Raw genomic sequence first — 26,467 nt, 5'->3', positions numbered from 1 at the left:
GTGGATATTCTTTGTTCACATCCAGAATGAACGCTGATTTAACATTTGGGTCGGAGACAATACTTTGATATCTTGGCAAGTTTTTATGCAATTCGAGGTTGCGCAGAGATTTTACAACTTTCTGCATTTTCACGACAATTTCATCCAGCTCCACCAAAATAAGGAAAGACGGGGGAGACAGGGGAGAAACACCACAGCTCACCATGGAGTAAGATTTCTGGTAAAGCACAAAGCGTAATTCATTAAAAGGTCACTTGTCAGACAATCCTGATCATTTGGAGGCCATCAGCAGCACTCTTGAATTATTAGAATGGCAAAGTATTTATGTTTGCATTTTCTTTCCTTTCTCTCTTTCTCGCTCTTATAAAATTTTACTTTTTTCTAACCTTCTACAGACCTATGCCTCATTTCTACAGATATCTTATGGCCTTTATTTTTGCCATTGATGAAATTAACAAGAATCCTGATATTTTACCAAATGTCACTCTGGGATACCATGTGTACGACTCGTGTAACTCTGTAAATAATGCTGTATATAGTGTTCTACAGATTCTGTCTGGTCCTGGAGATCCAATTCCTAATTACTTTTGTAAGAAGTTTGGGAACTTGGTTGGTATCATTGGAGATCTGAATCCAGACATATCTTTAACCTTAGCACAGATATTGGGTGTTCTCGGATACTCACAGGTGAGTTTTATTATTACAGAAATATCTATGTTGGTTTTATTTTATTATCTTGGGCTAATTAATGGAAGTTCACAAGAGGGGGCGAGATGCTTAACTGTGTGTGTGAGGAATGAGATTTGAACATTTAAATTATGTGGATGTTGTGCCATTCTGAAGTGCACTGTGGTCCATGGTTAGGAAGGGAAATGATGAGAAAACCATTTCATTTGAGCTTTGCAAAAGTCTTCAAAGTTGAAGCATTAATTTAATTGAATTGTCCAATGTTAACAAGAATACGATTTTGAAAAAAAAAATGTGAGTCTTTTATTCTCTAGACTTTCTTCTGTAAATGGATGAAATCCATGGTTTCTAGGTGTCTTGAATTTTCCTACATGTACCACCCAAAGACCAAGAAACTGTATTAGTGTCTTAGCAGCTGCAAATAAGTGTGTCATTAATAGTGATTAAGTTATCTGCTGAGATCCAAATTTGGAAAGGAAAATTGATTTTTCTTAAAGTTGTTAAAATGTGAATCAAATATGCTCCAGAGTGTCTCAAAGGTCCCATCGCCGTAGTCCTACATCCTCATCTCTTTTACATCTGGCCTCTTGTCCCTCTTTGTGCAACTCTACTCTGTGTGTTCTCCGATATATTGAGTCTCATTTTGGGATCATTTCATGTGTTGTGACTAGTGATGAGCGAGTGTACTCGTTGCTCGAGTTTTCCCAAGCACTCTCGGGTGGTCTCCGAGTATTTATGACTACTCGGAGATTTCATTTTCATCACGGCAGCAGGATGATTTACAGCTATTAGCCAGCCTAAGTACATGTGGGGGTTGCGTGGTTGCTAAAGAATCACTACATGTAATCAAGCTGGCTAGTAGCTGTATATCATCCAGCTGCGGTAATCAAAACTAAATCTTCGAGCAGTTACATAGACTCGGAAACCACCTGAGCAACGAGCACACTCACTCAACACTAGTTGTGACTTTTCCAATATCATGACTCACTAGGCCATGTTGGCACCATGTTTTGATGTTGTAATGTCAAATGGATGTCTTCAAGTCAGAGGTCCACTTGGCATTGCAAGCCCTGGCAAAAATATATGTATGATTGAACTTGATTCTTTATGATATCCCCAGCATTTTTTAGATGTGGATAGTAGAGTTGAGCGACCTTGACCTTTTTAGAGTCGAGCCGGGTTTCATGAAACCCGACTATCTCAAAAGTCGAGTCGAGTGGAATCGGCCGATTATCGCGAAAAGTCGGGGATCGACCGAAACACGAAACCCAATGCAAGTCAATGGGGGAGCATAGTCGGCAGTGAGTAGAGGCCAGGAAAACATGTACAGAGCCCATTGTATTGGCAAAAACATCCATTCTTGCTACTGAAGCTTGTCAATCGTAATTTAGCTTATAATTATTATTATTATTATTATTTATTTATATAGCACCATTGATTCCATGGTGCTGTACATGAGAAGGGGTTACATACAAGTTACAAATATCACATACAGTAAACAAACTAACAATGACGGACTGATACAGAGGGGCGAGGACCCTGCCCTTGCGGGCTTACATTCTACAGGATTATGGGGAAGGAGACAGTAGGTTGAGGGTTGCAGGAGCTCCGGTGTTGGTGAGGCGGTAGCTCCGGTGTTGGTGAGGCAGTAGCTCCGGTGTTGGTGAGGCGGTAGCTTCGATAGTGATGAGGCAGCAGCGGTGTCAGTGCAGGCTGTAGGCTTTCCTGAAGAGATGAGTTTTCAGGTTCCGTCTGAAGGATCCGACTGTGGTTGATAGTCGGACGTGTTGGGGCAGAGAGTTCCAGAGGATGGGGGATATTCGGGAGAAGTCTTGGAGGCGATTGGATGAGGAGCGAATAAGTGTGGAGGAGAGAAGGAGGTCTTGGGAGGACCGGAGATCACGTGAGGGAAGATATCGAGAGATTAGTTCAGAGATATATGGAGGAGACAGGTTGTGGATGGCTTTGTAGGTCAGTATTAGCAATTTGAACTGGATACGCTGAGGGAATGGGAGCCAGTGGAGAGATTTGCAGAGGGGGGAAGCGGAGGAGTAGCGAGGAGAGAGATGGATTAGTCGGGCAGCAGAGTTAAGGATGGACTGGAGAGGTGCAAGGGTGTTAGCAGGGAGGCCACAGAAAAGGATGTTGCAGTAGTCAAGGCGGGAAATGATGAGGGCGTGCACAAGCATTTTAGTAGATTGGGGGTTGAGGAAAGGACGGATCCTGGAGATATTTTTGAGCTGGAGGCGACAGGAGGTGGAAAGAGCTTGGATGTGTGGTTTGAAGGACAGGGCAGGGTCGAAGGTTACTCCGAGGCAGCGGACTTCGGGTACAGGGGAAAGCATGATGTCATTGACTGCGATAGATAGGTCAAGTAAGGAAGATTTGTGGGATGGAAGAAAGATGATGAGTTCAGATTTGTCCACATTGAGTTTGAGGAAGCGAGAGGAGAAGAAGGAGGATATGGCTGATAGGCACTCTGGGATTCTGGACAGCAGAGCGGTGACGTCTGGGCCAGAGAGGTAGATCTGAGTGTCGTCAGCATAGAGGTGGTACTGGAATCCATGGGACTTTATGAGTTGTCCCAAGCCAAGTGTATAAATTGAGAAGAGTAGGGGTCCTAGAACAGAGCCTTGGGGGACTCCAACAGAGAGAGGGTGGGATGAGGAGGTAGTATGGGAGTGGGAGACGCTGAATGTGCGGTTGGAAAGGTACGAGGCGATCCAGGAGAGGGCGAGGTCTTTGATGCCAAAGGAGGAGAGCATCTGCAGTAGGAGGCAGTGGTCAACTGTGTCGAAAGCAGAGGACAGGTCTAGAAGGAGGAGTACAGAGTATTGTCCAGTAGCTTTGGCGGTAAGTAGGTCGTTAGTGATTTTGGTCAGGGCAGTCTCAGTTGAGTGATGGGGGCGGAAACCAGATTGTAGATTGTCGTACAACAAGTTAGATGAGAGGTGGGAGGAGAGTTCAGCATGGACGTGCTGCTCCAGGAGTTTGGAAGCAAATGGGAGCAGCGATATTGGGCGATAGCTGGACATAGCAGTTGGATCGAGGGTTGGCTTTTTAAGGATAGGCGTGATTGTGGCATGTTTGAACGCAGAGGGGAAGGTGCCAGAAGTTAGTGATAGGTTGAAGAGGTGGGTTAGGGATAGGATAAGTGTGGTGGTGAGGTTGGGGAGGAGGTGGGATGGGATGGGGTCGAGCGCACAGGTGGTGAGGTGGGATTTGGAGAGGAGACAATTAAGTCCCCCTTCAGTGATGTTGGATAGGGAGGTTATGGGGTTTGGGCATTGGTCTGGTATACAAAGGGGTTGTGGTGGTTGAACAATAAAGCCTTGTCTGGTCGATCTTATTTTTAAAGTGTGTGGCAAAGTCCTCAGCAGAGATGAGGGAGGTTGGAGGGGGCAGTGGGGGGCGGAGGAGGGAGTTAAATGTTTTGAATAACTGTTTGGGGTTGTGGGATAGGGAATATACGAGGGTTGTGAAGTAGGCCTGTTTAGCAGAGGTGAGTGCAGATTTAAAAGCAAGTGTTGCTTGTTTGAATACAGTGAAGTCGTCTTGCGAGTGTGTTCTCTTCCAACGCCGCTCCGCAACCCTGGACACTTGCCTTAGCTTTTTGGTGGTGTTATTATGCCAAGGTTGTCTATTGATACGTCGCGCTCTGCCATGGACAAGAGGGGCAACCGTGTCAATAGCTGATGCGAGAGTAGCATTGTAGAAAGCAGCGGCACTGTCTGTGTCGTGGAGTGAGGATATGGATGCCAATGGTAGGATGGAGTCAGAGAGTGTGTGGGTGTCTAGGTGTGCAAGGTTTCTGCGTGGGTGCGCATGTTGCTGGATATAGATGATTGGTGAGGAGGACAGGGATGAGAAGGTGAGCAGATGGTGGTCGGATAGAGGGAGAGGGGAGGTGGTGAAGTTAGATAGAGAGCAGAGGCGGGTGAATACCAGGTCTAGTGTATGCCCATCCGTGTGGGTGGCTGCGGAGGACCACTGAGTAAGTCCAAAGGATGAGGTAAGGGACAGAAGTTTGGAGGCTGTTGACTGAAGGGTATCAATGGGGATGTTGAAGTCACCCATGATGATGGTGGGAGTGTCAGCAGAGAGAAAGTGAAGAAGCCAGGTGGAGAATTGGTCAATAAAGGCAGTGGCCGGGCCCGGAGGTCGGTATATGACGGCCACTTGGAGGTTGGAGGGAGAGTAGATGCGGACAGAATGGACTTCAAAAGAGGGGAGGATAAGTGAGGGAAGAGGTGGGATTGGGTTAAAGGTGCAGTTTGAAGAAAGGAGAAGACCCACTCCTCCACCATGTTTGTTGCCGGGTCGAGGGGTGTGGGTGAAGTGGAGGCCTCCGTAACACAGCGCAGCAGGGGAGGCGGTGTCAGAGGGTCTTAGCCATGTTTCTGTGAGGCCAAGGAAGGCAAGATTGTGGGAGAGAAAAAGGTCGTGAATCACATGAAGCTTATTGCAGATTGAGCGGGCATTCCAGAGTGCTCCAGAGAGAGGGAGCAGGGGGGTGGGCGTCAGGGGCACGGGTTTTATGTTTGAAAGATTGCGGAAGTTCATGTTGGATAGGGAGTGATAGGAGGGAGTAGTAATGGGAGGTATGAGATGTGGGGGTCCAGGGATGGGAGATATGTCTCCAGCAGTGAGGAGAAGGAGAGAGAGAGAGCAGGTGGGAGAAAGAGAGTGGCCGACTTGTTTTATGTGTTTGTTGGACAGATTTGAGGTTGAGGAGCAGGTCAGCAGGGGAGGACAGGTGGGGAGGTAAGAGGGAAGGGGAGATGATTATTAGGTTAGGGAGTGCTGGGATTTGTGATAGCGAAGGAGAGAAAGGACTAGTGGAGCAAACAATGTAGGGGCACAGGTAAACATGGCAAAGAAGTAAAATGGGTTAATAAAAAAGCTAGATCCAAGTAATAAGAAGTGCTTACTCGGAAGACACACCCAGAAGAAACAGAACATAGAGTGGGGTCCTGACTCCTGCCGTGACTAACTGCCGTTGAAATAACTGCGGCGTCTGTATGCTTTGCTGCAGAGATGCGCGTGCCTGACCCCACACATGTGCACCCCTTAAGATGCTACTAAATTTATAGGACTGACTAAAGGATCAGGTGAGAGGGATTGTGGGTCCTTATTTGGGATAAATTAGCAATTGGCCAACACCCCGGGGGAGGTTACAAGATCAAAGGCACTAGACCCGGCTGCAAACATTTGCTCTAACACCTTGAACACAATAATGTCTCCTGGGACCCCAGCATGGATGGACAGCAGTAAGTAATACAATGCAACAAATGCATTTAGCATACAGTCAACAGGCACATTAAAGGGAAAGGTGCAGGATTAGGGGCGGCAGATAACAGCGAGTAGCAGAGATGTTCGTACCATTAAAGGGAAAGGTGCAGGATTAGAGGCGGCAGATAACAGCGAGTAGCAGAGATGTTCGTACCATTAAAGGGAAAGGTGCAGGATTAAAGGCGGCAGATAACAGCGAGTAGCAGAGATGTTCGTACCATTAAAGGGAAAGTAGCATCTTAAGGGGTGCACGCGTGTGGGGTCAGGCACGCGCATCTCTGCAGCAAAGCATCACGGCAGCTAAGCATACAGACGCCGCAGTTATTTCAACGGCCAAAAATTATTATAATAATTGTAAGGCATTTAAAATTGGGGTCATTTGGCTAAAGTTGTGGGGGGTAGGGCTGGTTCAAGTAATTAGTGGGCCCAGGACATCTGGACCACATCACGGCAGTGGAGCAGGGAGAGGTAAGTATTTCAACTTTGCAAGTGCTGTGATCCTGAGCAAGCAGGGGGGGCCCACTCATAGTAACATAGTAACATAGTAACATAGTTAGTAAGGCCGAAAAAAGACATTTGTCCATCCAGTTCAGCCTATATTCCATCATAATAAATCCCCAGATCTACGTCCTTCTACAGAACCTAATTGTATGATACAATATTGTTCTGCTCCAGGAAGACATCCAGGCCTCTCTTGAACCCCTCGACTGAGTTCGCCATCACCACCTCCTCAGGCAAGCAATTCCAGATTCTCACTGCCCTAACAGTAAAGAATCCTCTTCTATGTTGGTGGAAAAACCTTCTCTCCTCCAGACGCAAAGAATGCCCCCTTGTGCCCGTCACCTTCCTTGGTATAAACAGATCCTCAGCGAGATATTTGTATTGTCCCCTTATATACTTATACATGGTTATTAGATCGCCCCTCAGTCGTCTTTTTTCTAGACTAAATAATCCTAATTTCGCTAATCTATCTGGGTATTGTAGTTCTCCCATCCCCTTTATTAATTTTGTTGCCCTCCTTTGTACTCTCTCTAGTTCCATTATATCCTTCCTGAGCACCGGTGCCCAAAACTGGACACAGTACTCCATGTGCGGTCTAACTAGGGATTTGTACAGAGGCAGTATAATGCTCTCATCATGTGTATCCAGACCTCTTTTAATGCACCCCATGATCCTGTTTGCCTTGGCAGCTGCTGCCTGGCACTGGCTGCTCCAGGTAAGTTTATCATTAACTAGGATCCCCAAGTCCTTCTCCCTGTCAGATTTACCCAGTGGTTTCCCGTTCAGTGTGTAATGGTGATATTGATTCCCTCTTCCCATGTGTATAACCTTACATTTATCATTGTTAAACCTCATCTGCCACCTTTCAGCCCAAGTTTCCAACTTATCCAGATCCATCTGTAGCAGAATACTATCTTCTCTTGTATTAACTGCTTTACATAGTTTTGTATCATCTGCAAATATCGATATTTTACTGTGTAAACCTTCTACCAGATCATTAATGAATATGTTGAAGAGAACAGGTCCCAATACTGACCCCTGCGGTACCCCACTGGTCACTCGTTGGCATTGGCACTGGCACAGGGCCCCTAAAAGTACAGCGGTGTGTTTGCATGGCGGGGGCGCCTCCCACCGGCAGCGACACTTTTGCGTACTATGAGGGGCCCTGTGCCAGTGACGTCGCCAACGAGTATTCCTCCCCCCACCTGATGAAGGAACCTGCACCTTCATCTGCACCTTCCTCTTTGTCCCCGTGTAATGTGGTATGGTATGCGGGAAGGGGGACCTGACTTTCAGCAGGGTCACAATCTTGCAGTGTAGCGTGCACGGGGAATGTTGCATTATGGGTCAATGTACCAGCAGACTCATCTATCACTGGCTGGGCAATGGGCAGGATGAGGGGGAAACAGATATGGGCCCAAAGAATAAAGTGGGCTAAATGCAGTTCAAAATTGGTAACAGGACTAACCAGGGGGCATTGCTTTGTTCAGTGGAGGACAACTGGAATGAGAGGCTGACACAGAGAGTAGGCCCAAATCAGTAAGTATTCTAAATGCAGTTCAAAATTGGCAACAGTAGTAAACAGGCGGCACAGCTTTGTTCACTGTAGGAGAACAGCAAGGAGCGGCAGACACAGATAGAAGGCCCCAACCCAACTAGTAGGCCTAATGCAGTGTTGTTTTCAACAACTACTTAAGAAGAGCCAGAAGATCGAAGCAATGGAGAGGAAACCTGGGGAACACCTTGGAGTGGAACACACCGTTTCTACACCCCATAACCAATTTGTAGGCCTAATGAAGTGTAGTTTTCAACAACTACTAAACGAGAGTCAGAAGATTGAAGCAATGGCGAGGAAACCTGGGGAACACCTTGGAGTGGAACACACCGTCTCTACACCCCATACCCAATTTGTAGGCCTAATGCAGTGTTGTTTTCAACAACTACTAAATGAGAGTCGGAAGATCGAAGCAATGGCGAGGAAACCTGGGGACCACCTTGGAGTGGAACACACCGTCTCTACACCCCATACCCAATTTGTAGGCCTAATGCAGTGTAGTTTTCAACAACTACTAAATGAGAGTCGGAAGATCGAAGCAATGGCGAGGAAACCTGGGGACCACCTTGGAGTGGAACACACCGTCTCTACACCCCATACCCAATTTGTAGGCCTAATGCAGTGTAGTTTTCAACAACTACTAAACGAGAGTCGGAAGATCGAAGCAATGTAGACGAAACCTGGGGAACACCTTGGAGTGGAACACACCGTCTCTACACCCCATACCCAATTTGTAGGCCTAATGCAGTGTAGTTTTCAACAACTACTAAATGAGAGTCGGAAGATCGAAGCAATGTAGACGAAACCTGGGGAACACCTTGGAGTGGAACACACCGTCTCTACACCCCATACCCAATTTGTAGGCCTAATGCAGTGTAGTTTTCAACAACTACTAAACGAGAGTCAGAAGATCGAAGCAATGGCGAGGAAACCTGGGGAACACCTTGGAGTGGAACACACCGTCTCTACACCCCATACCCAATTTGTAGGCCTAATGCAGTGTAGTTTTCAACAACTACTAAACGAGAGTCGGAAGATCGAAGCAATGTAGACGAAACCTGGGGAACACCTTGGAGTGGAACACACCGTCTCTACACCCCATACACAATTTGTAGGCCTAATGCAGTGTAGTTTTCAACAACTACTAAACGAGAGTCGGAAGATCGAAGCAATGGCGAGGAAACCTGGGGAACACCTTGGAGTGGAACACACCGTCTCTACACCCCATACCCAATTTGTAGGCCTAATGCAGTGTAGTTTTCAACAACTGCTAAACGAGAGTCGGAAGATCGAAGCAATGTAGACGAAACCTGGGGAACACCTTGGAGTGGAACACACCGTTTCTACACCCCATACCCAATTTGTAGGCCTAATGCAGTGTAGTTTTCAACAACTACTAAACGAGAGTCGGAAGATCGAAGCAATGGCGAGGAAACCTGGGGAACACCTTGGAGTGGAACACACCGTCTCTACACCCCATACCCAATTTGTAGGCCTAATGCAGTGTAGTTTTCAACAACTACTAAACGAGAGTCGGAAGATCGAAGCAATGTAGACGAAACCTGGGGAACACCTTGGAGTGGAACACACCGTCTCTACACCCCATACCCAATTTGTAGGCCTAATGCAGTGTAGTTTTCAACAACTACTAAACGAGAGTCGGAAGATCGAAGCAATGGTGAGGAAACCTGGGGAACACCTTGGAGTGGAACACACCGTCTCTACACCCCATACCCAATTTGTAGGCCTAATGCAGTGTAGTTTTCAACAACTACTAAACGAGAGTCGGAAGATTGAAGCAATGTAGACGAAACCTGGGGAACACCTTGGAGTGGAACACACCGTCTCTACACCCTATACCCAATGTGTAGGCCTAATGCAGTGTAGTTTTCAACAACTACTAAACGAGAGTCAGAAGATTGAAGCAATGGCGAGGAAACCTGGGGAACACCTTGGAGCGGCAGACACCGTTAGTAGGCCCTACCAAAGTAGTAGCCCCAATGCAGTTTTCAAATTCCTAGAGGCTGAAAACCAGACTATTGACGGTCAGCTTTTTTCAAAGGAGGACAGCTGTATTTAGTGGCGCAGACAGACACAGGTAGTAGGCCTTAAACCAAAAATGTGGCTCAATGCAGTTTAAAAAAGGTTACAGGGGTACACAGGCAGCATTGGTCTGGTCAGTGGAGGACTATTTCAATTATGGACCGCAGACAGACTTTGTACGCCTACTATTAAAAAAAGGATGCTCTATGCAATTAAAAATAGGTTCCAGGGGTACACGGGCAGCAGTGGTGTGGTCAGTGGAGGAGTATTGGAAAGAGGGAAAACAAAAAGGCGTAGTAGGCCTAACATAACAAAATTTGGCTGTAGGCATTTTAAAATTGGTTCCAGGGGTACACGGGCAGCAGTGGTGGGGTCAGCGGAGGACAATTTGAATTAGGGACTGCAGACAGACTTTGTAGGCTGTCCCCTGTGGACCATGCATCCAACACATTAACCCAGTGTGCCGTAATGAATACCTAACTTTTTGTGGACATGCCTACTGGTCCATGCGTCTCTTGTCAGGTGCACCTTTCTACTGTTTGATTGCCTGAGTGCTATGACAATGCAGACTTTTTCATGCCGGTGGAGGGCTGGGATGGCTTTTCTCGTAAAAGAAGTGTCGACTGGGAAGCTTGAACCGTGGTACAGCGTAATTCATCTGGGCTTTATAAATATAAAACAAAGAAAAAAAGTAGGCTCCATGCACTTTCAGCTGGGTTCCAGAGTACACGGCCAGCATTGGTCTGGTCAGTGGAGAACTATTGGAAGGAGGGACCGCAGACAGGCTTCGAAGGCCTAACATAATAAAATTGGGCTGTAGGCACTTTATAATTGGTTCCAGGGGTACACGGGCAGCAGTGGTCTGGTCAGTGGAGGTCTAGTGGAAGGAGGGACCGCAGACAGGCTTAGAAGGCCTAACATAATAAAATTGGGCTGTAGGCACTTTATAATTGGTTCCAGGGGTACACGGGCAGCAGTGGTCTGGTCAGTGGAGGCCTAGTGGAAGGAGGGACCGCAGACAGGCTTAGAAGGCCTAACATAATAAAATTGGGCTGTGGGCACTTTAAAATTGGTTCCCGGGGTACACGGGCAGCAGTGGTCTGGTCAGTGGAGGAAAAGTGTAAGGAGGGACCGCAGACAGGCTTAGAAGGCCTAACATAATAAAATTCGGCTGTAGGCACTTTATAATTGGTTCCAGAGGTACACGGGCAGCAGTGGTCTTGTCAGTGGAGGCCTAGTGGAAGGAGGGACCGCAGACAGGCTTAGAAGGCCTAACATAATAAATAATGGCTGTAGGCACTTTAAAATTGGTTCCAGGGGTACACGGGCAGTAGTGGTCTGGTCAGTGGAGGTTTAGTGGAAGGAGGGACCGCAGACAGGCTTAGAAGGCCTAACATAATAAAATTGGGCTGTAGGCACTTTATAATTGGTTCCAGGGGTACACGGGCAGCAGTGGTCTGGTCAGTGGAGGCCTAGTGGAAGGAGGGCCCGCAGACAGGCTTCGAAGGCCTAACATAATAAAATTGGGCTGTAGGCACTTTAAAATTGGTTGCAGGGGTGCACGGGCAGCAGTGGTCTGGTCAGTGGAGGACTAGTGGAAGGAGGGACCGCAGACAGGCGTAGTAGGCCTAACATAATAAAATTTGGCTGTAGACACTTGGAATTCTCTTGCAGGGGTACACAGGCAGCATTGGTGTTGTCAGCGGAGGCCGATTGTAATGAGTGTCTGCCAGTTAGTAGTCCCAAACAATAAATACATGTTAATGTCTCGCATTACAACAAAACGAAAACATAAAAGGGTGCAATCATTAGGTACAGGGGTGGGCTCCTCTGCGTAGTTTCAGACCTTGTAACTTGGCGCAAAGTATTTACTTGGGTAAATATAGGACACTGCCCCTGACTATGTTAAGTACCATCATACATGTCAACACAATGGTATTGTCAGTGGCAGGAATTTAAGGATGTCAGCGCATAGACTAAACATTGGTGGAGCTGTGAGAGATAATTGTGCAAGTGCTAGAGCAATGTTTGAGCTGGGGGTGGGGGAACTCTCTTGTGGCCGGCGGTACAGGCCCAGGGCCCCTCATGTTACAACAGTGTGTCTGACGTTGGGTGCGCACCACCACCGCCAGAGACACTTTATTGTACTATGAGGGACCCAGTGGCAGTGCCATCGACCAAAAGCGGGCACACCCACCTCTTCAGACAAACAGCACTCTCACGGGTGCTTGCGCCAAGTGGCTATACCACGGCCCCGTGTGGGGAGTTTGGCCATTTAGGGAGGTGTAAACATGTCGTATGCTGGACAATCAGCTGCTGCAAATTACGACATTGGAAAAGTCATTCAGAGTAGTCCACAGGCAAGACCTTTTCATAGGAAAGCTAGGTGTCGGCCGGGCAAGGTGGGACAAAAGAATTCGAAATCCAGTTGTGGTTCATTTTAATGAAGGTTAGATCATCAACATTTTGGGTAGCCAGACGAGTCCTTTTTTCAGTTAATATTGAACCTGCAGCACTGATAGCACTTTCTGATAGGACACTAGCTGCCGGGCAAGCAAGCTCCTGCAATGCATATTCTGCCAATTCTGGCCAGGTGTCTAATTTGGATGCCCAGTAATCAAATGGGAATGACGGTTGAGGGAGAACATCGATAAGGGATGAAAAATAGTTAGCAACCATACTGGACAAATGTTGTCTCCTGTCACTTTGAATTGATGCAGCAGTACCTGTTGTGAATTCTGTGGCTGAATTCACTCCTGTGGTCACAAGTGGTACTGCAGCTTCTGGGCTTCCTCCCTCAGGTGTTCTGGTGAGCTCGTTGGCTGCCTTGTTATTTAACTCCACCTGATTCTGTCTTCCTTGCTCCTTGTCAATGTTCCAGTGTTGGATCTGAGCTTCTGGATCTTTCCTGTGGCCTGCTGCTCTGCTTAGATAAGTGCTTCTTTCCTTTTGTTGCTGTTTTTTCTGTCCAGCTTGTCTATTCGTTTTTGCTGGAAGCTCTGAGACGCAAAGGGTGTACCGCCGTGCCGTTAGTTCGGCACGGTGGGTCTTTTTGCCCCCTTTGCGTGGTTTTTTGCTTTAGGGTTTTTTGTAGACTGCAAAGTTCTCTTTGCTATCCTCGCTCTATCTAGAATATCGGGCCTCACTTTGCTGAATCTATTTCATCCCTACGTTTGTCTTTTCCTCTTGCTAACAGTCATTATATGTGGGGGGCTGCCTTTTCCTTTGGGGTATTTCTCTGAGGCAAGTCAGGCTTGTTTTTCTATCTTCAGGCTAGTCAGTTCCTCAGGCTGTGCCGAGTTGCATAGGTAGTGTCAGGCGCAATCCACAGCTGCCTTTAGTTGTGTTTAGGATAGGTTCAGGTATTGCGGTCTACAGAGATTCCACGTCTCAGAGCTCGTTCTATTGTTTTTGGGTTATTGTCAGATCACTGTATGTGCTCTGATTACTGGCACACTGTGTTACTGGATTGCCTTCATAACAGTACAAGGAGCCAAACTAATGATTCTCAATAGAGGGAAAAAAGAAGTTCTGACATCATTTTTTTTTCTCAGCTCTGTGTTCAGTCTTTTTTTGTCCCTAGACATTAGGGTGCTTCAGGACACAGCTGTGGACATGGATATTCAGGCTCTGTGCTCTTCAATGGATAATCTCGTTATAAATGTACAAAAGATTCAAGATACAATTGATCAGAAATCTATGCTAGAACCAAGAATTCCTATTCCTGATTTGTTTTTTGGTGATAGAACTAAGTTTCTGAGCTTCAAAAATAATTGTAAGCTATTTCTGGCCTTGAAATCTCATTCTTCTGGTAATTCAGTTCAACAGGTTTTGATTATTATTTCTTTTTTGCGCGGCGACCCTCAGGACTGGGCATTTTCTCTTGCGCCAGGAGACCCTGCATTGAGTGGTGTCGATGCGTTTTTCCTGGCGCTCGGATTGCTGTACGATGAGCCTAATTCAGTGGATCAGGCTGAGAAAAATTTGCTGGCTTTGTGCCAGGGTCAGGATGATATAGAAGTATATTGTCAGAAATTTAGGAAGTGGTCAGTACTCACTCTGTGGAATGAATCTGCGCTGGCAGCTTTGTTCAGAAAGGGTCTCTCTGAGGCTCTTAAGGATGTCATGGTGGGTTTTCCTATGACTGCTGGTTTGAATGAGTCTATGTCTTTGTCTTTGGCCATTCAGATCGGTCGTCGCTTGCGCGAGCGTAAATCTGTGCACCATCTGGCGGTATTGTCTGAGATTAAACCTGAGCCTATGCAGTGCGATAGGACTATGACCAGAGTTGAACGGCAAGAACACAGACGTCTGAATGGTCTGTGTTTCTACTGTGGTGATTCCACTCATGCTATTTGTGATTGTCCTAGGGGCACTAAGCGGTTCGATAGGTCTGCCGTCATTGGTACTGTACAGTCCAAATTCCTTCTGTCCATTACCTTGATATGCTCTTTGTCATCGTATTCTGTCATGGCGTTTGTGGATTCAGGCGCTGCCCTGAATCTGATGGATTTGGATTATGCTAAACGTTGTGGGTTTTTCTTGGAGCCTTTGCGGTGTCTTATTCCGTTGAGAGGAATTGGACCTTTGGCCAAGAATAAACCTCAGTACTGGGCCCAGCTGACCATGTGCATGGCTCCTGCACATCAGGAAGTTATTCGCTTTCTGGTGCTACATAATCTGCATGATGTGGTCGTGTTGGGGTTGCCATGGCTACAAACCCATAATCCAGTATTGGATTGGAACTCTATGTCGGTATCCAGCTGGGGTTGTCAGGAGGTACATGGTGATGTTCCATTTTTGTCTATTTCGTCATCCACTCCTTCTGAGGTCCCAGAGTTCTTGTCTGATTATCAGGATGTATTTGAAGAGCCCAAGTCCGATGCCCTACCTCCGCATAGGGATTGTGATTGTGCTATCAATTTGATTCCTGGTAGTAAATTCCCTAAGGGTCGTTTATTTAATTTATCCGTGCCTGAACACACCGCTATGCGCAGTTATGTGAAGGAATCCCTGGAGAAGGGACATATTCGCCCATCGTCATCACCACTGGGAGCAGGGTTCTTTTTTGTAGCCAAGAAGGATGGTTCGCTGAGACCGTGTATTGATTACCGCCTTCTTAATAAGATCACCGTTAAGTTTCAGTATCCCTTGCCATTGTTATCTGACTTGTTTGCTCGGATTAAGGGGGCTAGTTGGTTCACTAAGATAGATCTTCATGGTGCGTATAATCTGGTGAGAATCAGGCAAGGAGATGAATGGAAAACGGCATTTAATACGCCCGAGGGTCATTTTGAGTATCTAGTGATGCCGTTCGGACTTGCCAATGCTCCATCTGTTTTTCAGTCTTTTATGCATGACATCTTCCGTGAGTATCTGGATAAATTCCTGATTGTTTACTTGGATGACATTTTGATCTTCTCTGATGATTGGGAGTCTCATGTGAAGCAGGTCAGAATGGTTTTCCAGGTCCTGCGTGCTAATTCTTTGTTCGTGAAGGGATCAAAGTGTCTCTTCGGTGTGCAGAAAGTTTCATTTTTGGGGTTCATCTTTTCCCCTTCTACTATCGAGATGGATCCGGTTAAGGTCCAAGCCATCCAGGATTGGACTCAGCCGACATCTCTGAAAAGTCTGCAAAAGTTCCTGGGCTTTGCTAATTTTTATCGTCGCTTCATCTGTCATTTTTCTAGCATTGCCAAACCATTGACCGATTTGACCAAGAAGGGTGCTGATTTGGTTAATTGGTCTTCTGCTGCCGTGGAAGCTTTTCAGGAGTTGAAGCGTCGTTTTTGTTCTGCCCCTGTGTTGTGTCAACCAGATGTTTCTCTTCCGTTCCAGGTCGAGGTTGATGCTTCTGAGATTGGAGCAGGGGCGGTTTTGTCACAGAGAGGTTCTGGTTGCTCAGTGTTGAAACCATGTGCTTTCTTTTCCAGGAAGTTTTCTGCTGCTGAGCGTAATTATGATGTGGGCAACCGAGAGTTGCGGGCCATGAAGTGGGCATTCGAGGAGTGGCGTCATTGGCTTGAAGGAGCTAAGCATCGCGTGGTGGTATTGACTGATCATAAGAACCTTACTTATCTCGAGTCTGCCAAGCGCTTGAATCCTGGACAGGCCCGTTGGTCGTTATTTTTTGCTCGCTTCGATTTTGTGATTTCGTACCTTCCGGGCTCTAAAAATGTGAAGGCGGATGCTCTGTCTAGGAGTTTTGTGCCCGACTCTCCGGGTTTAACTGAGCCGGCGAGTATCCTCAAGGAAGGAGTCATTGTGTCTGCCATCTCCCCTGATTTGTGGCGAGTGTTGCAAAAATTTCAGGCTAATAAACCTGATCGTTGTCCGGCCGAGAAACTGTTCGTCCCTGATAGGTGGACTAGTAAAGTTATCTCTGAACTTCATTGTTCGGTGTTGGCTGGTCATCCAGGAATCTTTGGTACCAGAGAGTTAGTGGCTATATTCTTCTGGTGGCCATCTCTGTCACGGGATGTACGTACTTTTGTGCAGTCCTGTGGGATTTGTGCTAGGGCTAAGCCCTGCTGTTCAAGTGCCAGTGAGTTGCTTTTGCCCTTGCCGGTCCCGAAGAGACCTTGGAAACATATCTGAGATGTTTTGTTTCTGCAGACCAGGATGATTGGGTGTCCTTTTTGCCGTTGGCTGAGTTCGCCCTTAATAATCGGGCCAGCTCGGCTACCTTGGTCTCTCCATTTTTCTGCAATTCTGGGTTCCATCCTCGTTTCTCTTCAGGACAGGTTGAGTCTTCGGACTGTCCTGGTGTGGATTCTGTGGTGGACAGGTTGCAGCAGATCTGGACTCAGGTAGTGGACAATTTGACCTTGTCCCAGGAGAAGGCTCAACTTTTCGCTAATCGCAGACGCCGTGTGGGTCCCCGACTTCGTGTTGGGGATCTGGTTTGGTTATCTTCTCGTCATATTCCTATGAAGGTTTCCTCTCCTAAATTTAAACCTCGTTTTATTGGTCCGTATAGGATTTCTGAGATTCTCAATCCTGTGTCCTTTCGTCTGACCCTCCCGGACTCCTTTTCCATACATAATGTATTCCATAGGTCGTTGTTGCGGAGATACGTGGCACCTTTGGTTCCATCTGTTGAGCCTCCTGCCCCTGTTTTGGTGGAGGGGGAATTGGAGTATATTGTGGAGAAAATTTTGGATTCTCGTGTCTCTAGACGGAAACTCCAGTATCTGGTTAAATGGAAGGGTTATGCTCAGGAAGATAATTCCTGGGTTTTTGCCTCTGATGTCCATGCTCCAGATCTTGTTCGTGCCTTTCATGTGGCTCATCCTGGTCGGCCTGGGGGCTCTGGTGAGGGTTCGGTGACCCCTCCTCAAGGGGGGGGTACTGTTGTGAATTATGTGGCTGAATTCACTCCTGTGGTCACAAGTGGTACTGCAGCTTCTGGGCTTCCTCCCTCAGGTGTTCTGTTGAGCTCGTTGGCTGCCTTGTTATTTAACTCCACCTGATTCTGTCTTCCTTGCTCCTTGTCAATGTTCCAGTGTTGGATCTGAGCTTCTGGATCTTTCCTGTGGCCTGCTGCTCTGCTTAGATAAGTGCTTCTTTCCTTTTGTTGCTGTTTTTTCTGTCCAGCTTGTCTACTCGTTTTTGCTGGAAGCTCTGAGACGCAAAGGGTGTACCGCCGTGCCGTTAGTTCGGCACGGTGGGTCTTTTTGCCCCCTTTGCGTGGTTTTTTGCTTTAGGGTTTTTTGTAGACTGCAAAGTTCTCTTTGCTATCCTCGCTCTATCTAGAATATCGGGCCTCACTTTGCTGAATCTATTTCATCCCTACGTTTGTCTTTTCCTCTTGCTAACAGTCATTATATGTGGGGGGCTGCCTTTTCCTTTGGGGTATTTCTCTGAGGCAAGTCAGGCTTGTTTTTCTATCTTCAGGCTAGTCAGTTCCTCAGGCTGTGCCGAGTTGCATAGGTAGTGTCAGGCGCAATCCACAGCTGCCTTTAGTTGTGTTTAGGATAGGTTCAGGTATTGCGGTCTACAGAGATTCCACGTCTCAGAGCTCGTTCTACTGTTTTTGGGTTATTGTCAGATCACTGTATGTGCTCTGATTACTGGCACACTGTGTTAATGGATTGCCTTCATAACAAGTACCTGTCCTGTCTGAGGTCATAGCAAAATCACTCCACAACCTGGTCAGAAAATCCCTCTGTCCAACACCACTTCTGATTTCTGCACCTCGAACACCTCTGGTCTGCTGGCCCCTGCAGCTCGTGTGAGAACGATCACAGGCGCTGTGTGCTGGGAATGCCTGAAGCAAACGGTCAACAAGAGTTGATTGTTTGGTTGCTAATATTAGTTCCAAGTTTTCATGTGGCATAATATTTTGCAATTTGCCTTCATAGCGAGGATCAAGGAGGCAGGCCAAACAGTAATCATCATCGTTCATCATTTTAGTAATGCGTGTGTCCCTTTTGAGGATAAGTAAGGCATAATCCGCCATGTGGGCCAAAGTTCCAGTTGTCAAATCTGCGGTTTTGCTTGGTTGAGGGGCAGTTTCAGGCAAATCTACGTCACTTGTGTCCCTCAAAAAACCAGAACCCGGCCTTGCCACGCCACCAATTTCCAGTGGCCCCGGAAAAGCTTCCTCATTAAAATTATACTCATTCCCATCATCCTCCTCGTCCTCCTCCTCCTGTTCGCCCGCTACCTCATCCTGTACACTGCCCTGACCAGAAAATGGCTGACTGTCATCAAGGCTTTCCTCTTCCTCTGCTGCAGACGCGTGATCCTTTATGTGCGTCAAACTTTGCATCAGCAGACGCATTAGGGGCATGCTCATGCTTATTATGGCGTTGTCTGCACTAACCAGCCGTGTGCATTCCTCAAAACACTGAAGGACTTGACACATGTCTTGTATCTTCGACCACTGCACACCTGACAACTCCATGTCTGCCATCCTACTGCCTGCCCGTGTATGTGTATCCTCCCACAAAAACATAACAGCCCGCCTCTGTTCGCACAGTCTCTGAAGCATGTGCAGTGTTGATTTCCACCTTGTTGCAACGTCTATGATTAGGCGATGCTGGGGAAGGTTCAAAGACCACTGATAGGTCTGCATACGGCTGGAGTGTACAGGTGAACGGCGGATATGTGAGCAAAGTCCGCGCACTTTGAGGAGCAGGTCGGATAACCCCGGATAATTTTTCAGGAAGCACTGCACCACCAGGTTTAAGGTGTGAGCCAGGCAAGGAATGTGTTTCAGTTGGGAAAGGGAGATGGCAGCCATGAAATTCCTTCCGTTATCACTCACTACCTTGCCTGCCTCAAGATCTACTGTGCCCAGCCACGACTGCGTTTCTTTCTGCAAGAACTCGGACAGAACTTCCGCTGTGTGTCTGTTGTCGCCCAAACACTTCATAGCCAATACAGCCTGCTGACGCTTGCCAGTAGCTGCCCCATAATGGGACAACTGGTGTTCAACAGTGGCAGCTGCGGATGGAGTGGTTGGGCGACTGCGGTCTGTGGACGAGCTCTCGCTTCTGCAGGAGGACGAGGAGGAGGAGGGGGTGCGAACGCCTACAGCCAACTGTTTCCTATACCATGGGCTAGGCAGAACTGTCCCGAAATTGATGTCCCCTGTGGACCCTGCATCCACCACATTCACCCAGTGTGCCGTGATGGACACACAACATCCCTGGCCATGCCTACTGGTCCATGCATCTGTTGTCAGGTGCACCTTTGTACTCACAGATTGCCTGAGTGCATGGACGATGCGCTCTTTAACATGCTGGTGGAGGGCTGGGATGGCTTTTCTCAAAAAGAAGTGTCGACTGGGTAGCTCGTAGCGTGGTTCAGCGTAGTCCATCAGGGCTTTGAAAGCTTCGCTTTCAACTAACCGGTAGGGCATCATCTCTAACGAGATTAGTCTAGCTATGTGGGCGTTCAAACCCTGTGTACGCAGATGCGAGGATAAGTACTTCCTTTTTCTAACGAGAGTCTCATGTAGGGTGAGCTGGACTGGAAAGCTGGAGATCGTGGAACTAGCGGGTGTGCCGGTGGACATAGCAGACTGAGAGACGGTTGGAGACGGTATTGTTTCTGCCGGTGCCCAAGATGCAGTGTTTCCTACTACGAAACTGGTGATTCCCTGACCCTGACTGCTTTGGCCTGGCAAAGAAACCTGCACAGATACTGCAGGTGGTGCGGAAAATGGTGGCCTTACAGTGACGGAAGGGATGTAGCGTTGCTGACTAGCTTCATTGGCCGAGGGTGCTACAACCTTAAGGGTCGTTTGGTAGTTAGTCCAGGCTTGAAAATGCATGGTGGTTAAATGTCTATGCATGCAACTTGTATTGAGACTTTTCAGATTCTGACCTCTGCTTAAGGTAGTTGAACATTTTTGACAGATGACTTTGCGCTGCTCAATTGGATGTTGTTTAAAAAAATGCCAGACTGCACTCTTTCGAGCATCGGATCCCTTTTCAGGCATTGCAGACTGAGCTTTAACCGGATGGCCACGCTGTCCTCCAACAGGTTTTGGCTTTGCCACGCGTTTTGTGCCAGATACGGGCTCGGCAGATGGAACCTGTTGCGATGTTGATGCCTGCTGCAGCCCCTCCTCCTCCGTTTCAGAACTACTGCCGCCTGCACCCTGTTCCCCCAATGGCTGACAATCGGGGTCAACAACTGGGTCATCTATAACCTCCTGTTCTATCTCGTGTGCAACTTCATCTGTGTCACCGTGTAAGTCGGTGCTATAGCGTTCGTGACGGGGCACCATAGTCTCATCAGGGTCTGATTCTGGATCAGTACCCTGCGAGGGCAATGTTGTGGTCTGAGTCAAAGGAACAGCATAGTAGGCTGGCTGTGGCTGTGCATCAGTGCACTCCATGTCCGATTCAACTAGTAATGGGCATGGCCTGTTAACTGTTTCACTTTCTAAGCCAGGGACAGTATGTGTAAAGAGCTCCATGGAGTAACCCGTTGTGTCGCCTGCTGCATCCTTCTCTTTTGTTGTTTTTGCTGAAGAGGACAAGGAAGCGACTTGTCCCTGACCGTGAACATCCACTAACGACGCGCTGCTTTTACATTTACCAGTTTCAAAAGAGGAGGCAAAAGAGCTAGAGGCTGAGTCAGCAAGGTAAGCCAAAACTTGCTCTTGCTGCTCCGGCTTTAAAAGCGGTTTTCCTACTCCCAGAAAAGGGAGCGTTAAAGGCCTTGTGTAGCCAGACGACGAACCTGGCTCCACAGCTCTAGACTTAGGTGCTATATTTTTTTTCCCACGACCACCTGATGCTCCACTACCACTGCCATCATTACCAGCTGGCAATGAACGCCCACGGCCACGACCTCTTCCACCAGACTTCCTCATTGTTTTTAAAACGTAACCAAAGTAACGGTATTTGTTGCTGTCAAACAACTTACACGGTGAGCTATAACTTCAGTATGATTTAGATATCCCTTTACAGGTGGGTGAGACCGCAAGGAAAATCAGGCACAATGTTACACACTCTGTTTTCTGTGGCACCAAATGAGAGAGATGCCACACACGCAGGACTGTCACACAAGCAGAAAGGCCAATATTAATCTCCCACTGTTTTTTTTTTTATTTTTTCAGGGAGATTTTAGAAACCAAATATATATAAAAAAATAGGCTTTCTATGGCCCACTATTTGAGAGAGAGAGATGGCACACTCAGGAGTCAGGACTGGCACACAAGCAGAAAGGCCAATATTAATCTCCCTCTGTTTTTTTTTTATTTTTTCAGGGAGAATTTAGAAACCAAATAAAAAAAGAATAAATAGGCTTTCTATGGCCCACTATTTGAGAGAGAGATGGCACACTCAGGAGTCAGGAGTGGCACACAAGCAGAACGGCCAATATTAATCTCCCACTGTGTTAGGGACTGGCGGAACGCACCAAGAATCAGATGTTATGGTATTAGGTGCGTTCGCAGTCCGAGGTCCACCGTGCAGGTAAAAGACCCTGCTGCTAGTAAGACGAACTATATGGCGGTACTAAGTATACACACATGGGTTAACTTCACCCTGCGTGAAGGAAGCGATCCTGTTGCGTCACAGGACCGCAGTACCGCACATAAAGCGCGAGCAAGAAGTCAGCGGACTCAACCCCTACACAGGTATGAAGTCCGATTAGACACTTGCTGGCACAACACCGCAACTGGGTGTGTCAGAGGAACATAAATAATAATATTAAGGCACAAGAGTGCGTGCGGTGCCGCACTGACGGACGCCACTAACCACCCAGGCTTGGGTCAGGAAAGCGCAGAGCAAGCGCACAGCGCCGTACTGGCGGACACAGCAACTGGTAGCTGTAATGTGTGTTTCGTGCTGTTTGATAAGTCGGGCGCTAGCTAGCAAACATACACCTTCCGCGAACAGACATTCAATAGGGAGGGTTATTTAAAGAGCGACTTTCACTCACAACACACACACATATTTACAAGACAATACTAGCGCATGGCCGTGCGGTCATGCGCAGTTTATATAGCTGCAGCACAGGAAACAGCTACAGAAGTTTTGCCCTTTCAGGACCTGCCAAAAGGACCAATGGGATGTGCTGCAGTCCCTGAGCATGTGACCCTCGATCTCCAACGGGAGATCCTGCCCTGGGCATGCTCAGACAGAGAAAAGCAGGACTTAGATCCAGAAACGTCCACTCGCCGCTGCCCAGCACTGGCTTCAATGGCAGAAGCAGGAAAAGCAGCAGTAACTCTTCGCACAGAGTCAGACTGAGCGAGACGCTGGGATCGACGTCCCTGCTGAGCAGACTCCACTGCGGCTGGAGAAGAATGGGAGACCGCAGCGGATACGGATCGAGATTCCCCCTGTGCAGCAGAGGAAACTCGACTCCTAACATTACCCCCCCTCCTAGGGCCCCCCCTCCTTGGGCCTCGCTACGTTCGAAGGCAGCAATGAGCTGCGGGGCCCGAATGTGCTCAACAGGCTCCCAGGACCTGTCCTCGGGACCATAACCCTTCCAGTCCACCAAATAAAATTTTTTGCCACGTACCACCTTGAACCCCAAAATAGCGTTCACCTCATAATCGTCCGTAGACGAACCCGATGTCCCAGCAGATGACTCGGAAAACCAGGACATATACACTGGTTTCAAGAGGGACACATGAAAGGTGTCGGTGATACCCAGGCGTGGCGGAAGGGCCAAACGATAGACCACAGGATTAACCTGCTCGAGGACCTTGAATGGGCCCAAGTAGCGAGGAGCAAATTTAGTGGACTCAACTCGCAGCCTGATGTTACGGGTGGAGAGCCACACTAAATCGCCAGGAGCAAAGGTCGGGGCAGGGCGCTGATGTGCATCGGCGGAGGACCTCATTCTCTCCTTCGAGGCCCGAATGGCATCCCGAGTGCGGTCCCAAATGTCCCGTGCCTCCACTGCCCAGTCTGCCACCCTGGAGTCAGCAGAGGACACGGGCATAGGCACAGGAACCCGCGGATGCTGGCCGTAATTAAGGAGGAAAGGAGTCTGACCGGTGGAGTCGGCTACAGCGTTATTAAGGGCGAACTCTGCCCATGGTAATAAAGATGCCCAGTCATCCTGCCTGGCAGAAACAAAATGTCGTAGATATGTGACCAGAGTCTGATTGGCCCTCTCTACCAACCCATTCGTCTCGGGATGATATGCGGAAGAGAGATTTAACTCAATGCTGAGAAGACGACAAAGCTCTCTCCAGAACCGAGACGCAAACTGGGGACCCCGGTCACTGACAATTTTGTCTGGCATGCCGTGTAGGCGGAAGATGTGTCTTATGAACAACGCTGCCAAGGCCCGTGCAGAAGGTAACCGTGGGAGCGGCACCAAATGCACCATTTTCGAGAAATGATCGGTAATAACCCAAATGATGGTACAGCCGCGAGACTTGGGCAAACCCACTACAAAGTCCATCCCGACCATCTCCCAGGGCCTGTCTGCCACCGGCAAGGGATAGAGTAACCCAGACGGCCGTTGTCGAGGAGACTTATTTTTGGCGCATGAGACACACGCCAGAACGTAATCTCTGACATCTCGGAGCATATGCGGCCACCAGTACGTCCTCGCCAGCAGCTCAGATGTCCTTTTTGTCCCAAAGTGTCCACCCACCCTGGAGGAATGAGCCCAAGAGAGAACCTCCGGTCGCAAATTTATGGGCACAAAAGTCTTGCCCGGAGGCACAGACTCAAGCGACACCGGAGCCACGGTTCTCAAGCTCTCAGAAGGAACAATAAGCCGAGGCTCTCCTTCCTACTCCTCAGATGACACAACAGAGCGAGAAAGAGCATCAGCTCGAATATTCTTGTCCCCAGCAAGATAATGGAGGGTGAAGTGGAATCGGGAGAAGAATAAGGACCATCTGGCCTGGCGAGAATTTAGCCGCTGGGCTGTTTGCAAATAGAGCAAATTTTTGTGGTCTGTAAAAACTTGAAAGGGAAAACGAGCCCCCTCCAAGAGATGTCTCCACTCTGAGAAAGCCAATTTCATCGCTAGCAACTCCCTGTCCCCGATGGAATAATTCCTCTCCGCTGGTGTGAAGGTCTTGAAGAAGAAGAAGCACGGATGCTTCCGACCTTGAGCATCCTTTTGGAAGAGGACTGCTCCAGCACCAACGGAAGAGGCATCCACCTCCATTATAAACGGCTTATCGACATCGGGACGATGTAGGATGGGAGCGCTAGCAAAATGAGACTTAGTAGAAGAAAAGGCCTTGGAGACCTCTTCAGACCACACTTTGGGATTTGCTCCCTTCTTGGTGAGGGCTACCAAGGGAGCTACCAAAGTTGAGAAATGGGGAATGAACTGGCGGTAATAATTAATGAACCCCATAAAGCGCTGCACCGCTTTAAGTGAATGGGGTTCTTGCCAGTCCATCACAGCCTGTAGTTTGGCAGGATCCATAGCCAATCCCTGAGCAGAGATGATATAGCCTAGGAAAGGTAAAGACTCCTGCTCAAACACACACTTCTCCAACTTTGTGTAAAGAGAGTTTGCCCGTAAGAGGTCGAAGACTCTGCCAACATCTCTCTGGTGGGAGTCAATATCTGGAGAGAAGATGAGAATATCATCCAGATAGACTACGACCGAGGTGGAAAGCATATCCCGGAAGATGTCGTTGACAAAGTCTTGGAAAACGGCTGGGGCATTACAGAGCCCGAAGGGCATCACCAGATACTCATAGTGCCCATCTCTGGTGTTAAACGCCGTCTTCCATTCGTCCCCCTCACGGATGCGAATCAGGTTATAAGCTCCCCGCAGGTCTAATTTGGTAAATAACTTAGCTCCCCGTAGCCTATCAAAAAGCTCAGAAATCAGGGGCAGCGGGTACTTATTCTTAACGGTGATGGCGTTAAGACCCCTGTAGTCTATGCAAGGACGCAACTCTCCATTCTTCTTCTGTACGAAGAAGAACCCTGCCCCTGCTGGTGACACTGACTTCCTAATAAACCCTCTTGCCAAATTCTCCTGGATGTACTGGGACATAGCCTCCGTTTCCAGGAGAGAGAGGGGATAGACACGTCCCCGAGGAGGTTCTGCTCCAGGCAAGAGATCTATAGGACAGTCATAGGGACGGTGAGGCGGAAGGGTCTCCGCGGCCTTTTTGGAGAAGACGTCTGCATAAGACCAATAGTATTTGGGGAGAGTAGAGAGATCTGCGGGCATCTCAGTGGTGGAAACCTGAACGCACTCTTTCACACATCTGCCCTTACAGGATTCACTCCAACCCAATATCCTCCCAGAGGTCCACTCAATATGTGGGAAGTGGAAACGGAGCCAGGGTATTCCCAGCAGAATCTCATCCATTCCCTCGGGAAGGACAAGAAGGGAAATAATCTCCTGGTGGGATGGGGACATGGCTAACGTGAAAGGGACAGTCTGATGTGTGATCTGTAGCGGAAGTGTCGACCTATTCACCACTCTAACGGTTACTGGTTTGGCAAGCATAACCAGAGGTACTGCGTGGCGCAGAGCAAAAGCAGAAGACATAAAATTTCCTTCTGCTCCTGAATCCACACAAAGCTCTACTGTAAGAGTGGATGTGCCTAACAGGATTGTCCCTTTAAAGGACAATTTGGAGGAAAATGCCGCTGTGTCCAGTGAACCTCCTCCAACGGTCACTAGACGCGATCGTTTTCCCGACCGCCGTGGACATTTATTAGCGTAATGTCCCGGTTGCTGGCAATTTTTACACACCACAGGTACTCGAGCGGTCTGAGACCTAGGTCCCACTCGAGAAACCTCCATGGCCTCATGGTAGTCAGACGCCATAACAGGAGATTCTAGAGGTTTGGCAAAGGTGGGAGCCAGCCGAAACCTCTGCCTACACTGGGTCCGCTCCAACCTCCGCTCGTTAAAACGGAGATCGATGCGGGTAGCTATAGTAATAAGCTCCTCCAGTGTGGCGGGAATCTCCCT

At 48.1% G+C, this 26,467-nt stretch overlaps 1 protein-coding gene across 1 annotated transcript in view; it reads left to right on the top strand.

The window, feature by feature from the left end:
- Positions 1 to 203: 203 nt before the first annotated feature.
- LOC138657443 (vomeronasal type-2 receptor 26-like) overlaps positions 204 to 26,467 on the top strand; it is a 157,432-nt gene continuing 131,168 nt past the window's right edge. Inside the window, exons 1-2 of the mRNA XM_069745239.1 lie at positions 204 to 208; positions 396 to 687. Of these exons, the coding sequence (XP_069601340.1) occupies positions 204 to 208; positions 396 to 687 (297 nt within the window). The remainder of the gene's footprint in view (positions 209 to 395; positions 688 to 26,467) is intronic.

Source organism: Ranitomeya imitator, chromosome 1 (assembly GCF_032444005.1).
Source record: "Ranitomeya imitator isolate aRanImi1 chromosome 1, aRanImi1.pri, whole genome shotgun sequence".
In the NCBI taxonomy this organism is placed as follows: Eukaryota; Metazoa; Chordata; class Amphibia; order Anura; family Dendrobatidae; genus Ranitomeya; species Ranitomeya imitator.
Note: the sequence above shows the minus strand (reverse complement) of the source record. Positions and strands in the feature narration are given on the sequence as shown.